Below are 16,438 nucleotides of genomic sequence, written 5' to 3'. Positions count from 1 at the left end.
TGGGAAGTTGGTTTTTTGCCTCCTGAGGTCTTCTGGGCCTGAGAGCTTCATGTTGAATATTGGAGAAAGTGATTTCAGTGACTGTGCTTCTCTGGCTGTTGTAAAACCTCTTCTCCCTTTTTGTTGATGAGCTTCCAGGTATGAATTAGGAGCTGTGGAAGTGTTTTCCTCTTCCAGATCTTGGGAACCTGAGTTAAATCTGTGGAGTTATTTATGTACCCCAAAGAGTAGCTCAGTTTTTAGTGAAAACACTCACAGTTCTGATGCCAACCACTGTGACATCAAGGCAGCCATTCAGAGTGTAAGGATAAGATGCTTGTGTCATTGTTCTATGCCTGTGAAGTTGTTGGAACAATATTGTAACAGGACCTTATTTTATCTCCTTGAATATCACCAGTGTCTGACTCAGGAGACTCTTTTCTGTAGAGTAGAAAAGCAGTGACATCTGTTCTCTATTCCACAACAGCAACAACAAAGTAATGAGAGTCTCACTCTTAAGAGACGTTTTCTTTATTTCCCAAACCTCACCTTATTGATTGAGGCTTTTCATTTAATAAGAGGATTCATTAATTGCTGACTGGGTTTTTCTGGAGGGTTTTTTCTCGTTATCTTGGTAATACCTACCTTATTTATTCATTATATTCCTTTTATTATATTATTTCACTAGCGTGTGGTCCTCATGCCAAGTTATAATTAAATAGGCCTGTAAAGCAAAATGTTTTTACTCATTAGTTTAGATATACACAGTAAACCATGTTTACCTCTCTTGAGCAATGCTTATGAAAACATAATTCAGTAAAAAAACCATTGCTTTGTATTATCTCAAAAGGAATTTCATTCTAAAAACTCTTTATTTGAATGTTACTCACAGATGTAGAAGTTTTAGTCCCACTGGTTTTATTTGCCATCTTTTTCTGAATCCCTTTGGAAGTGGTGACCCCCTTGACCTGAAGCTCCTTAAGTACGGTCGCTCTTCATTTGTACGAGGCATTTTGGAGGCAGTTCGAATATTCTTTTAAAGTTCCTGTAGAATGTAACCCCTGAGATTCTCATTGCCTGATCTTTTTACCTGCCGGCGAGTCATACAACTCAGAAACTTTAAAAAAAAAAAAAGAGAGAGAGAGAGAGAATGCTGGGAGCATGCAAAGAGATTCTTTTGATGGCCATAATGGAAAAGCTACATTTTTTACAGCTCTCTAGTATTCAGTGTCTCCCGACTTGTTACTGGGGAAGTACCAGTCCCTTTCAGTTCTGCAAAGGCCCCATGAGACTAGAATAAGCTATTTTGAAAAGAGAAGGGTGGAGTTATTTTAAACCAAGCCAAACTAAGGAGTGAGCTTTTACATTTCAGCTATGGCAAGATGACCATGTCTCTGATGCTGAGCCAACGATAACTGTCAATCAGAGCTTCTTCACCTGGTTGGCAAATATTTCGAACTACATTGTAATCTGCATCTGCCTACTTTCATGCTGGATTTAGAGAGGTGGCTGAAAACAATAAATCCCTAAGTTGGGGCCAAATAATTTATTTTTCAATATTTTTTAACAGATTAGGACTGATTGAAACATAATTGGTTAGAGATTGTTTTTATATGAAAAGTAAACGGACTTGAAGAAATACAGCTGCACATATTCAGCTGCCATCCTATGCATTTACTCTAATGTTTGTACTACTAATTTTATCACAAAGCATAATTAGAGTAAGATGGAAGACCTCTAAAAAGTGACACACAATTACAGCGAAAAAGAAAATGCCGAGTCATAAAGAATACGTTTTTTCATTCAAGTGGATTCCACTATGTTAATTAAAAGCCAAAAGTATTCTGAGTAAGATTTCACTATGATTGTATTTTAATTCAATACAATTGAAATGTATTGAATTGCAACTAAAGAAATGTGGCAGTAAATTGGTTCTTGAAAATTCTGAAATTCTAAGATAAATTGCTGTATTCCAAGCACTTTTTCTTAGGTGCTTTTACCTATGTAGGCGCATTTAATCTTCATAATACCCATTGTGGTGTAGGTACCATCCTCACACCCTCATTCTACAAACCTGGAACCTCTTTTGATTAGAAGCCACATGGCTAGTCCGTAGCAGACTTGGGTTATAACCCAGGCAGTCTGACTATAGTCTATGGTTGGAACCGTTACTCTAAAAGCAATTTTAATAGTTAAAGAAAGAAGGTTAGTCAAATAAAGCAGGTGTCACTAGATAATTTTATCCTAAAATATAAATGGTTTATAACCAGGAATAGCTGCTGTGCATCATGCGCCTACTTAAGTGCCTGGCTCTATGCTAAGCTCTTTCTATACATTATTTTATTCCATTCTTAACATGCCCCTCTGAGGTAAAGGATTTATTATCCTTGTTTTACCAGAAATGTAACTGAGAATTAGAGAAACTAAGTAACTTGCTGATGGTCATGTAAACCAAGTGAGTAGCAGAACGGAAATTTAAACCAGATCTCTTCACTTCTTTAGACCATATGTGTAACCACGATTGCTAGGCTGCTTTCTCCATGTTAAGATTCATACACCCCTAGCTGCAATCAGGGTGATCTCGATGCTTTGAGAGGCTAAGGCAGGAGGATTGCTTGAAGCCAGAAGTTCAGACCAGCCCTGAGCAACATAGACCCTGTCTCTACAAAAAATTAAACATTAGCCAGGCATGCTAGTGCATGCCTGTAGTTTCAGCTACTTGGGAGGCTGAGGCTGTGGAAGCATTTGAGCATGAGTTTGAGGTTACAGTGAGCTAATGATGGCACCACTGCACTCCAGCCTGGGCAGTGGAGTGAGATCCTATCTCTTAAAAAAAAAAATTCACACACTTGTCTCTAAACAGCTTGTGCCATAGTCTATTGAAATGAAATTGTTGATAATGAAAAATGTGATCAAGAAAAGCAGGTCGAGAAATGTTTATGTTGACAATAATTATGATATTAAAATATAGCATGAAAATATTTCTGGTTGTTACTTCAAAAAAATCTGTCAAGAAGCGTATCTTTTGCTATGCCCCAGAGTGTATTGTAACATTATCCCAGAGTTTTGGCATTCCGATATAATCATATTTTGTCTGTAATTGGAAGACTGTGTGACTAAAATAACATTTTGCTGAGGAAGTTGAAATTCTAGAACAAGGATTTTATTTTTATGCAGAGATAGAAATTCATCACTGTACGTAATCAAACACAATTGGCATAGTGAAATTCTTAACCTTATATTAGAGAGAAATAATGATTGTCCAATTCAATAAACAATTCTTATTTATTTTTTAGTTTTTTCTTTCTGAGACAGAGTCTTGCTTTATACTCAGTCTGGAGTGCAGTGGTGCAATCATGGCTCACCACACAGCTCACGTGATCCACCTGCCTCAGCTTTCTAAGAAGCTGGACTACAGGCGCACGCCACCATGCCTGACAACTTTTTTTTTTTTTGGAGAAGCACCATCTCACTGTGATTCCCAGGCTGGTCTCAAATTTCTGGACTCAAGTAATCCTCCAGCCTCAGCCTCCCAAAGTGCTGGCATTACAAGCATGAGCCACTGCACCCGACCTCAATTTTTATTTTAAATAAAATGTAAAACAAATGAGAATACAGAGTCGGGCTTTTCATTCCTGACCTTATCAATCAATGAAAGACAATTTGAGAATAAGTTTGTAGCACAAAAAGCATGTTCCCTTTAACTTCATATAGCATAATTTATTTTGGAAAAACACAACTGTAAAAAAAAATGCATCCAGTTGCAGATTTTGGTGTCAAGAAGAATGGGTGCTGTATTTGCCCTGTGAATTTGGGCTTGACTTCTTTAACATTTCTGTGGATATAGTAATAAACCTTCTTTCAAGGCGTGTTATAAAATATGGGCTATGTAAAAAGCTCAGTCAGTTTTTGGCTCATAGTGTGTTCTTAAGAAGTGAACTTTTCTTATTAATATTAACTGTTTCCACATGTCTGGATGTGCTCGATTAGGATTCTGCTCGCTCCAGTGGTTCTATTCAGAATGCCTGTTCTAATAGACTGCGCAGACTGACCCCTCCTTCCACCTTTCCACTCTCTAGCTAAAGGAAACAGCACAAAAAGGGTGTAGGCACTTTTAATCTGAAGGAATTTGTGCAATCGGTACATTAATCTGAAATAAAACATTCAGTAAACAATTTTTATGTGGGTGGAGTTCTTCACATTTGGTAAAAATACGTATCTGTGTTTATACATTCTCAGGTTTGTATGGGTCCAATTTAATGCAATGTCATGAGTTAAAATTGGGATAGTGACAACTGAACATACTTCTATAACGAAGCACCATAAATAATGTAAGAGTACATCGCTTCCACTTCGCTTCTCTTTTGGGATAGTTTATGTCAGATCTAGGCAGGAGGAAATTTTTTGGGTTAAAGATTTTACTTTCTTTTTCTATCTCTGTTCCCTCTTAGAAAGTGATACTTTTCTTGGGGTTTGGGAAATAAGTAATTGGCATTGTATTCAGGCATAAGAAAACAAGGGAACTTTTCTCATGCCTTAAGTCTTCTATCTTTATTTTAACAAAGCTTACTTTAAAGGAATGTTGTGCTTTATTAAAACCCCAAAAGGGCAACTGCTGATTATCAGTGGGTAATTGTGATCCTGAAAACTGAAATACACAGAACATTTTGACTTTTTAGCTTTTGGACTCACAATGTTTCTCTCTCTCTCTTTTTTTTAATCAACTACTCATCAAAGCTTCTAGAAAAGCCAAAATAACCTATGGGAAATTTATTTTATTTGGAAATGCCAGCTTTAAGTCATATCACTGTAGTGTATGGTTTTTAATAATAATTAACATAGCCATCTACAAACTATTTGTTGACCATAATACTTACTGGGATAGAATTTATACACTCAACATTTCCAATTTAATATAAAATGCTTTTTGAAATTCAAAGAAGTCAGTTTTAACATGGTAAGCTAATTTTAACATGTTGTAATTACCAAGCATAACTGCAGCATTATTTTTACAGAGAAAACACAATTGTTATTAACACCCCAAATAATGTTCTTTGTCCAGTTATCAGTCATATTCTTACATTTGTTTTTACTATAGCTTCAGCCCTCTACTTTCTGTGGAATAAGAGCCCCTGTTGCCATTTAATTGGTTTCTCTTGGGAAAAAAAAACGATTCTCACCCATTTTCAAAAAAGCAGATATACTTCAGCAGTTTTAACACGTTGTTTTTAGTATGAACTAAGCCAGGCAGCTCAGATTCAAGTGACATTTCACCTTTGCTCTTGGAAAATCTTTCTAAAAAATAGTATCTCCTCACAGGATGACCACTAATAAAAAATAAATAATTTTAAAATAGCAATAAAATAGCAAACATGTATTTAGTTCGTGCTTACTGTGTTAGTATGATTATGTTAATTATTATATTTTCAAATGGAAACTTAATTAGTGCCTTTGTAATTAAAACTATAGAACTCTTTTTATATTTGTTTGGATATTTTGTTTCAAATATATTTGCCATGTTATTAAAACTTAACAGAAGTATGGTCTGAGTCTTTAAGAAACTTGGTATATTTGTAATGGTAACAGCGTATATGAAACAATAGCACATCATAAACACAGAATATTATAAAGCACTAAAATATATAGGCCAGATAGCATATTCTAGATAGAAAAAAATTGCAAAGTGGAGTTTATTGTTAACCCCAAGAATGGAATATATTAGGGTGAAAAACTTTAAATCTCTTAAAAATTTAAGAAAAGTAGTTCCTTAAAAAAAAAAAAAAAAAAAGAAAGATCCAATTCTTGCCCCTAACGTAAGGAGTGAAGCTCTGAATTAAGATTGTAATAGGTCTACTCCATTTTAGAGCATCTTTGCCATGTTTACTTTAGCATTAGGTTATTCCTGGTCAGAAAGAGGTGGAATTGCTTCAGCTGGTGGACTTGACCTGATTAAACTAGGTAAAGCTTCCTGGAATTGGCTTGATTCCCCTGAGCCAATCTTAGCCTCTATCCCAATCCGGGTGCTAAGAAGTATATAGTGATTTAGTTAAATGGTGTGGACTTTCGAAACATCTTCTTTCTTTAAATAGAAGTCTTACGAAACACTGTAAGTAGAATTCCTCATGAATACATGTCCCAAATTGTAGTTGAATTATTCAGTAGCTACATTTTCCAGAATAGTTCATTTTATTATCATCCTTAGCTTTAAAATCTTCTTGCAGAATAGGAAATGAAAATTGATAATGAGGAAAATGGGCATTTATAGGTGTTCTTCATTGCCTTGTAGTAGAACTATCTATCCTTTTAGCACTTTACTAGCATCCTTTGCTTTAAAATTAAGAAAAGCAGTTGTTGAGATGTAGTTCTGAACCATTTTTTACAAGTGTTTCTCTTACAAAATATTGAAATGCCTGTTTTTCTCAGAGACCAGCATGCCGATGACGTCAAAGAAGACTTTGAAGAGAGAACAGAAAGCGAAATGAGAACATCACATGAAGCCAGAGGTAGCTAATAATTCTCGTATTACTCATATTACTCGTGTATTAATATTACTGTGAAACAATCAAAACCTTTAACTGGAATACAGCAGTCTCTTTTATGTTAAAAATGAATTTCATTTTTATTGTTATTGTTTTATTTTAGGTTCAGAGGTACATGTGAAGGCTTGTTATGTAGGTAAACTCGTGTCATGAGGGTTTGTTATACAGATTATTTCATAACCCACGACTTAAGTCCAGTACCCGATAGTTACCTTTTCTGTTCCTGTCCCCTCTCCCAGACTTCCCTCCTCAAGTAGACCCCAGTGTCTGTCATTTCCTTCTTTGTGTTCATAGGTTCCCATTTATTTAGGTCCCATTTATGAGAACATGCAGTATTTGTTTTTCTGTTCCTGCATTAGTTTGCTGAGAGAAATAGCCTCCAGCCCCATCCATGTTCCTGCAAAAGACATTATCTCATTCTTTTTTATGGCTGCAAAAGATGAACTTTATTTGAACTTACTCTTTTTTGCAGGCAATAAAATTTATTGTTCAGTATCAATATAGTATGTAATTTATAATAATATAGATTCATGTATGGCCTATATTAACAGTCTCACTATGGATACAGTATTGTACATAAAATTTGGTAAGATACTCTCTGTGAACCTTACCACACTTTTTCTTTAGTATTGTTGATGTCATTTGTTTCATATGTTTAAAACTCAATTCAGAATGTGTTTTGAAATCCAAATAGAATATTATCTTAATCTAATATCACAAAATGCAAACAAAATTACACGAACAATGTTTTAAGTTATATTGGAGGAAATAATATGTGCTACATCTCTGTTAAAAAGATACTGCCTTCGGACGCTGACGCAGGCGAATCACCTGAGGTCAGGAGTTCCAGAACTGCCTGGCCAACGTGGTGAAACCACATCGCTACTGAAAAAAAATTTAACTAGGTGTGGTGTTGCATGCCTATCATCCCAGCTACTCAGGAGGCTCAGGCAGGAGAATCACTTGAACCTGGGAGGTGGAGGTTGCAGTGAGCCAAGATCATGCCACTGCACTACAGCCTAAGTGACAGAGCGAGACTGTCTCAAAAAAAAAAAAAAATTGCAGTGGCTTAATTAAGCAATGAAGTTGTAATGACTGTTAGTCATAGTATAGATTGTATGTATAAATCACATATAACTTTATTTTTTGTAGGAAAATGTCAGTCTGATTATGATTTTGATTGTCCCTGGGAACTTTGCTTTTCATGCAAATAGTTTTGTTTAGATTATTATATAAGATTTGAGAATGGCGCCTAATGACTGTTTGCTTGCAGTGACCTATTTTGTAAGTTATCTGATTTTCGCAAAACAATTATTTATTATTAATTTAAAAGTTATAGGCAGTGCTGTCTTCGGTACCTTTTATGGTGTTTATGTAGCACGGTGCACAAACCCCATAAATGGCTAGAGTTGGAATCTCTGCTCTGCCACCTGCTGCTGTGTGATCTTGGACATGTCATTAACACTTCTCAGTGTTTCTGTTTCTCTATCTGCCTATCCAGGAGAATGATGGTGGTGTACCTCCCTCATAAGGTTGTAATGAGGATGAAGTGCAGTCGCATTCTTAGCTTGCTTAAAACAGTGCTGGGCACATAGAAAGTGCTATGCAAGTATTTGATTATGGAAAAAGGAATAAAAGATATTTATGAAGGTTTCATTATCAGGGCTATTTTGAATTCTTAGACAAAAGCTTCAGCCTTTCTTTGTGAGTGGTGGTTTATAAGAGGAGGTAACAACATGGCCTTCATTCAGGTCTCAGCTCTACTACTTCCTAGCTGTGTGACTAGCTCTGGGCAAAGTACTTCACCTGTTTGTGTCTCAGTTTTGTCTTGTGTAAAATGAATGTAGTAATAGTATCTTTATCATTGGATTATTGTGAGGATTACATGCAGCAGTGGCTGGAGTATTCACTATTATTAATAGTAGAAGTATTGTGGAAGAAGTATCTGATCATTAAACGTTCAGATAGATTGATAATAAAATCTTCTAGGCTTTGAACTTGTTGAGGGAGTAATAATTTGATAACATTTTTAGTTTCTTGGTGATCTCTTTAACTCAGTGATTATTTAACTTTCCATTTTATTATTTATTGGGCCAATTTTGATAATTTCTAAAATTGTCTGTGCAATGGAGAATTTCCAGTTTATTAACATACACTATGCATGGTATTCTCTTCTTTTTCTTGGTAGTTTTATGTCTTGGTAATTTTTTTTCTGTTTTCCTTGATTTGAATGCCTAAGTTTTTGTTTTATGATTCCACTCAAAGAACGATTACTAAGATTCATATATAATTCTTAATTCTGTAATTTTCAAGTTATCTTTATTATTTTTTTACCTGTAAAACCTGTAGTTAAATGTACCTATTTTGCTTATTGTCCTACTTTTTGTTAGTGAAAGAGAGCTTCATAAAATAAGTTGTTTTGAGAATCATTTGCACATGTTTTCATCAGTGAGATTGGCCTATAATGTTCTCCTTTACCTTCTTATCCAGCTTTAGCCTCCTGAAAGCAATATAATTTTTCTTCTTTTTCACATTTTTGAAACATTTTGAGTAAGGCTGTGTCATAAAATGTATCTATAGTGAAATCATGTTACGATTCTAGGCGTTCTTTTAACATCTTTCTTAGCCTTAGATTTCTTTTATCTTTTTGAAATGGATTTTCAAGAACCATTTTGTATGAAAGAGATTTGGTTAGCACTTTGTCCACTGCTGGATAGCACCATCCCTACTTTACTGGTTGTCGCCGCCCCAAACCCAGGGAACTTTGGACTGAAACTAGGCCTTACAGTTTCTGAATATAGTGGATCTGTGGTGACATTGGGGGCCTCTCAGATCCTAGCCAGTGGGTTTCCTCCTGTCTCTCAGTTGTTAATAGAGCCATGGCTGAGTGCTTTATATGAGGTTGCTGGAGACAGATGCTGAGACTGTTTTGTACAAGAGGTTTGTTGGTGAGTATTCTTGGGAGCAACACCAGTGAGAGAGTGAAGGAAGCAGGATTGGGCAGACCGAGAAGCTGAGCTGGGAGTAGTTACAGCAGAGGCCTTAGCCCATCCCGCAAGCTGTGCAGGTGGCCGTTCGGAGTTATCCCAAATTCAGGCAAGGGAACCAGGCTTTTGTATCTGAATTGACCAGTCCTCGGATGTTTGCAGGGAGGGGCACATGTCCTTGGGCAAGGAAGCTCCCTTTGGCTTTGGGCAGTTCCTGGACAGGGTGGCAGCTCTGAGCGCCTGCATTCCACAGGTAGGAGAATGAAGCCCTGGTTCTGAAGAGCCCAAAGAATGGCCCACCAAGGTCCACTATATTCAGCCAGTTGTTTGGTCTTTCTTTGAGGGAAAAGCAAACAAAACAAAAGAAACAAACCAAAATATCCTTTCAACTATGTGAGATGAGGCCGGCTAAATTCAGTCTACTCTCTTGGTTTTGAAAATGAACCTGGCTTTTAAATTCAGTCTTCTTTGGTGATTTTTGCCTGGGAAGTCATGAGCCTTTTTGATTTTTTGATTCAGTCTTCTTTAGATCCAGAAAGCTTCCTTAAGTTATAGTTTTGATTATTACTAATACTTCTGCTTCATTTGTCTCTTTCTTGAAGGTAATACCTATTCTTCTTAGGCTAGCCTCGAGGAATGATACTGAAAATACTTAACAGCTCATTTGGTAACCAACATGGCGCAGGACAGTTAAGCAGCCATCTTGGTACTGGAGCAGGGTCCTGGAGGCTCTGTGCTGTAACAAAAGTTACACTTAGATGGGGGATCTTGGGGAAGTCCCACAAGGGACTGACTGCACAGTGGGGAGGTCACTATTACCAACCACTGTTTTCATATTTTCACAACTTAGGCATTTTGTGATGTTGTCGACATGTTTTTCAAGATGCAGTACCTCACTCAGTCTCTCGTTCTGTCAAGTGTGCTATTTACTGCCCTTAACAGCAGTATCGTTTCTTATTTTCCTATGATTTCCTACATTGACTTGTTCTCTTTTCATAGCCTGTTTTTGTTTTACAGAGGTTATTTTCCCTGGTGCATTGCTAAAATCATGACTCTCTTCTGTCTGTAATCCAGTGCTCTTCTTCTGATGTTTTGTAGAACTTTTTATTAGAGGCCCCCTGGTTATTGTTTTCTGTTTTATCATTTTTGAGTCCCGAGAAGTTTTCCCAAGGTCTTTTGTGAAGAAGACTACATGCTTAATGCTCCCATTTGAGTCCTGGCACAATTCCTCCTTCAAATGTGAGGCTGAAGGTCAGATAGATGTGCTCCATCCTGCAGCCCTTTTGTGAACCTACAGGTGCCCACCAGTGTTCATTCTCATTTCTAGTCCAGTAGCAGAAGCAGCCCTTTCAAACCTAGCCTGGCTGGGGGCAGCATGGGGGTGAGAGGGAAAGCCCCTTGCACTGTGTGTAGCATTTATTCTAGAGGAGACTTTAGAAACCACCCTTAGTTGCTGTACAATGTCAAAAGGATTTAAGACTCAGTAGGCCCATGAGGCCTATTTTATTTGGAGTCTTGGAGTAAATTGATTGAACACACACACACACACACACACACACACACACACACACCCTCTCTTAAAAAATGATATTCCCCCCACTTTATTTCTTCTGTTAATTCGGTTTAGTTCAGTAGAGTATGTGTAATTATGAGCCTTTAGGGATGACTCCTGCTGTGCTACTGAATTTGATCTCTGGGAATTTTAACTCAATACCTTCTTCCTTCCCTCCCTTTCTCCCTCCCTCCTTCCTTTTCTCCCTCCCTCCCTTCCTCCCTTCTTCTTTTTCTTCATCCTTCCCTTCTCCCCTCCCTCTCTTTTTTTGCCTCTGTCTTCCTACTTGAATAAGTAGCTCATTCCTACCATTATGGGAAGGCCCATTAGTAAAGAATTTTTTAAAATTTGACCTTCAAATTTAAATTGGCATATTCCTAGGACAGGTAGCATTTTGTTTTCTCTTCTGCAGCCACTCTCTCTTGGGTGGTCATGTGTGGAGAGAGCTGAATACTATTTTCTAACATGACAGATTCTCACCTACAACGTCAGGCTTGCTTTTTGCTTTCATCGCCATTGGTTTATTTTGATTATTAACCTTGAAGTGAGCCTCAGTTATCTTTCATGCCTAAGTGTGTTGGAAGTTAATTTTGTCTCTGTTCTTTCATGCTGTGAATCCACTTATTGTACACACATACTTTTTTGTTCATCCTTTTCTATTTGGTCACCAGTAAGTAACTCTGTTTTTAAAAATATTAACAGATATATCCCATTCCTTCTGGTTTTCTTTTCTCCTTTCATATTAAGAGCATGTTTTATAGATTCGTGGAATGTTAGCCTAAAGAGGATTATTGACTGATTTTCAGTTTTACTATTTTATACCCAATATACTCCCAGTTATATGCCTTTCTTTCAACAGTGGAACAACGTCTCCCATTTCCCAAATGCTTACTATATGTCAGATGCTGGGATAAGCATTTTAGTAATATCATGTCATCCTTAAAATACTGTTAATTTGATTTAGCCAGGAATATACAGAGCTTGTCAGTGGCAGAGCGGGGCTTTGAATCCAGGTTTATCAGATTCAAAAACTCACCCCCTTGACCACAACCCTCTATTTGGTATGAGGAGGCTGGAGATTGAGGATCATGTTCTGTTGCTGCCGCCTCACAGTGTGGCTTTGGCCATGTCAGGGCTGGGCCTGTTTCCTCACCTTAGGGATAGCTCCCTCAAAGCATTGTTTTGAAACTAAACTGAGACAGGGCATTTGGAGATTCTGGTTTCACTTTTGCCACTGGCCTGCAGGGACAGGAATGAGTCAGAACAAGTGGTAAGCAGTAGCTTGTGCTGCGGCTTGTCGACTTAGCGTTGTTCAGGCTTGGAGAAGTAGACAGTGGAGTGGGATCCGAGTTCGCAAGTGGGAGGGAGTATCATGTGTACCTCCTTCTGTCTGGCACTTGCGCTGCTGGGTCTGCCTACCACATGATAGTTCTGTTGGGCCCTAGTGGGAACAGTCTGATAGGAAGCAGGTTCTTACCCTCCATGATAGTGGAGATGTCTTTTTCCACCAGAAGATCTCATATTTGGTTTAGGTAGTATTCCCTATATTGAAGATTTATTGTCTTGTTTCTCCTGAAACAGCAGAGGTGTTTATTTCAGGATCGTCTTTGTCTGAGAAGCCTTCTTACAAAGGTAATCTTTGCTTCACTTTCTTCTGCCCTAAGCCATATCAGGAATTTTAATACCTGTACTCAACCAGAATTGAGAGGCATGTCAGCAGATTTGTATTTGCAAATTTCTACTTTGGAAATATTTATTAAACTTCATTTAAAGAAAGTGTAGGGCAGAGGGAAAGCTTCCTCTCTGCCTTCTCTGAAGGTTCACTGAGATAACTCTCAATAGATTAATAGGAGAAAATGTATTAATGTGCATAAATGTGGGAGTCCTGCAGAAATGAGGCTCAAGGCCAATGGTTGAAGCTTATGATCCCTTTTCATAGGGGAGAGGGGAATAGGGGTGGGTTGGGTATAGGCAGTTGTGACATACAGTAAATAATTTTCAGGAGAAATGAATGAGCCCGAAGAACAATGGCCTGGGACAAAGTTTCTCTGAGTTCTGTGGGAGATTGCAGGAAGGTGAAGAACAAAACTTCACTATGAACAAATGTCTTATTTTGTAGATAATGTCTCTTGGATAATCTCTTGGAGCTGCCCTGAGAAGAACAGGTGAAAAGTCTCTCTGGGCATGGTGATGACTTTTAGTGGTTAAATCTTTCTTGGCTATTTGATGAGACTTCTAAGTTGGCAATTGCATTTCTTTTGGAAAGAAGTTTCCTTAGTCAGAGAAGGAAATTCTAGATAGAGTTTCTCTCTGCACATGGGGAAGAAGGGAACAGAGAGACTGGGCGGGGAGGGGGCAGGGGGGTGAAGGTCAGACAGAGGGAGACCTTGCTTCTGAGGCCTTTCATTTTCCTTTAATTCAAAGCATTCAGCGTGCCAAAGTGCTACATGTTGGGTCATTGTCCTCTGTAGCCTAACAAATGTCTGCAAGTATATGCTGTATTTATATAGCCTTCCAATTTCTGATGTAGTGTAAGTGCTGAATAAATAATTGCTGAATGAACAATTTTCATACAGTAAACAATAGAGTCAGGCCTTTACTCTCCATTCTCTAAGAATCAACATAGAAAAAAAAATCCCTGTTTGCTATTTTTTAGAGGGATGAAATAATGAAGTCAAAGATCCACAAACTTATTTTTTCTTCCTCCCACCTATCATTTTCTTCTGATATTAATGAGACCCAGCAATTGATGTTGTTATAATGATATATTTCCACAAGTGCATTAAATTGCTTTCCAAGTCACTAAAGTGAGACTTCCATTTTTTTGTTATTTTTTTAGTAACATTAAATAGTTTATTTAATATCAGCTGCTGTTTTACATGACTTTTATTATCCAAATAATAACATGTTTATTATAGAATAATTGGCAAATACAGGAAAGCAAAATGGAGAAAATCAAAATTACATGTAATTTTATACCATTTTCTGAATATGGGGGCCTACTTTTTAGACTATATGTGAAATATTGTACAAACTACTTTGTAACCGACACTTATTTTTAACTGAATAATATTGTGACTATTTTCACATAAGTATTTCTACTTCTTGCAACATAAATATTTCCTCTAAGGATGGATGTAGCATCACTTAACGTATACTCTGGTATCTTGGCTAGTTATATCTCTTACACTTGTGAATGTTTTTGCAGTAAACTTTAGTGGTCATTAGGATTGGGGGCTGTGTGTGTGTGTGATACAAAACACATAAAAGTGGCTTATGTAAGGTAAAAGAGGCTTATTTCTCTTCCACATAAAGAAGATGCAGAGCTTGGTAGTCCAGGATTTAAATGGTACTCAACAGTATCAGGAAATCAGGTTCCATTTGTCTTGCTGCTCTGCCTTGCAGAGCACCTATTCCCAGCACCAGATCATGGTTAGCAATGGTGGCTGGAGGGCTAGCCATTAAAGTACTATTCTACCCAGTAGGAAGGAAGGACATACTGGAAGAGTGGTGGTGGGTGTGCTCTCAGCCTTTAAGGCAACTTCCAAGTGCAGTGATCAGAACTGATAGAATATTGTAGATTCCACTTCTGCTTATGTCTGTTAGTCGTATGGCCACATTGAGCTGAAAAGAATGCTGCGAAATGTAGTCTTAGTCTGAGTATAGTTACCTAGCAGAGAGCCTCTGCTGTAACTGACTTCAAGATGATTGTTAGCATTCAGGCTTCATTATTTTCTTAAGATGAACTGCTAAACTTGGCGTTGTGGAGTCAGTGGATAACTCGGAAGGAATCTTTTCCAGGTGAGAGAAAAAACTTTTACCCAAAGCTGCTTCCTTGGAGTGTTTTGTGGTTTCTTTAGCACACCAATTCATGATGAAAATAAGAATGGGAATCTTTTTGTCTCACTGGAAGGTGCCTTCCATGTGATCTATCCAGAGAGCCTCCGCTAACCCTGATGGAGGTAGACAGGCACAGGGTCAGTAGAGGCACCTCTTACTGGGGCTTTGCCAGTCAATGTTTGAAATTTGAATATAAAAGAGAACCTAACAGTACAGTCCTTATGCTATGCAATATCTCATGGCTTGTAGGGCCAGAGATGTTGGTGGTGCTGTGTTCTAATACTGGAAGCCACTTTACAGCTGCTCCTGTCTGACTTGTAGGTACGTTTGGATCTTCAAATTGGGCAAACAAAACTCTCTTTTTATCTTTTTTCAATAAAACATTGCTCTTTACGCCTCTTCTGCATGGCTAGAGGGTCTTTAGTGTCTGTCTCTTTCTCATACATATGTATAGTCCTCACTAAGAAAATGGTTTAAAGAAAAGTAGTGATTATTTGATTAAGTATTAGACTGAGTAAATTGATTTGTTCATAAACATAATGAATATTATTGTTTTTCTCTGCAGTATACTGGGTCCATTTTAATGTACTATCACTTTTCTCTTAATTCTTATATTTCCACTGTTGAGGATGACAGCTTTGGTTCTACAAATAAAATGTGTCAGATTGTTGGATCAAGAATCAGGAAGGATGACCGTTCCTTCCATGTGGTAATTTTGGTTATTCCCAGTCAGCCAAAAACATTTTTACTCATTGTGGGGACACATTACCTGAAACCAAGTGGTGCGAGTGAGAAAAGAGTTTCACCACATACCTTTGGTCAGTTTTCATCACAGGAACCTTCAGAATTATAGAAAACTTCTTTAAAAGTTTTTTTTTTTTTCCATGCATGTTTGTAGTTTGAGAGAATGGTGAGAAATACAGTCCGAGGCTAAGTACGGTGTCTGAAATGTCTTTAGAAGCTGAGGCTGTGCTTCGTGAGGCAGATCGTGCACATTTAAACCTACTCTTCCTTACTCTTGGCACTGAACCAGCGGCTGGAGCCAGAGTCTATTTGTATTTATTTTAGCCTGTATCATAACATGTTAAAATAAAAACCTGGAGTCACTTGTCTGTGGAATTCAAGGAATGCAGTACAAATTTGCTCAAATGAAGTTGCTTTCTTTATTCCTTTTGGATTAAAATCATAGGAGATGGCACGCTCTGAGCACAGAAGACCCAGCAAAAGGAAGGAAAGTCTTAATGTGAAGCATGCAGAGTTGGAAGAGTATATATCTCTAGGCCTATTTGTAGTTTCAGGTTTAAAGACATGCAGAGGTGACCACAAATATAGGGGATTTGGGTTTTTAGTCATTTCCTTAGAATGGGTTCATTCTTTTTCTAAGGAACAATGTTAGGAACATTAGAAATGAATTGTGAGTAATACAGCTTTTAGAAGAAAATAAAATGAAAACAGAGTGGGTCTGCAGTGATCAAATGAAAGTGCTGAGTGTTAATAGAACATAAACAGTAATAGGATAAAGACTATGGCTTTGGAAAAGA

The 16,438-nt window shown here is 37.5% G+C and overlaps 1 protein-coding gene across 9 annotated transcripts in view; it reads left to right on the top strand.

Moving 5' to 3' along the window:
* Nucleotides 1-16,438, top strand: part of L3MBTL3 (L3MBTL histone methyl-lysine binding protein 3) — a 122,664-nt gene that overhangs the window by 94,197 nt on the left and 12,029 nt on the right. For all 9 annotated transcript variants that reach the window (XM_010342993.3, XM_010342991.3, XM_074397474.1 and 6 more), the window contains one exon: nucleotides 6,403-6,482. In XM_010342993.3, the coding sequence (XP_010341295.1) occupies nucleotides 6,403-6,482 (80 nt within the window). The remainder of the gene's footprint in view (nucleotides 1-6,402; nucleotides 6,483-16,438) is intronic.

The sequence above is a fragment of the Saimiri boliviensis genome, chromosome 4 (assembly GCF_048565385.1).
Source record: "Saimiri boliviensis isolate mSaiBol1 chromosome 4, mSaiBol1.pri, whole genome shotgun sequence".
Classification (NCBI taxonomy): domain Eukaryota; kingdom Metazoa; phylum Chordata; class Mammalia; order Primates; family Cebidae; genus Saimiri; species Saimiri boliviensis.
Note: the sequence above shows the minus strand (reverse complement) of the source record. Positions and strands in the feature narration are given on the sequence as shown.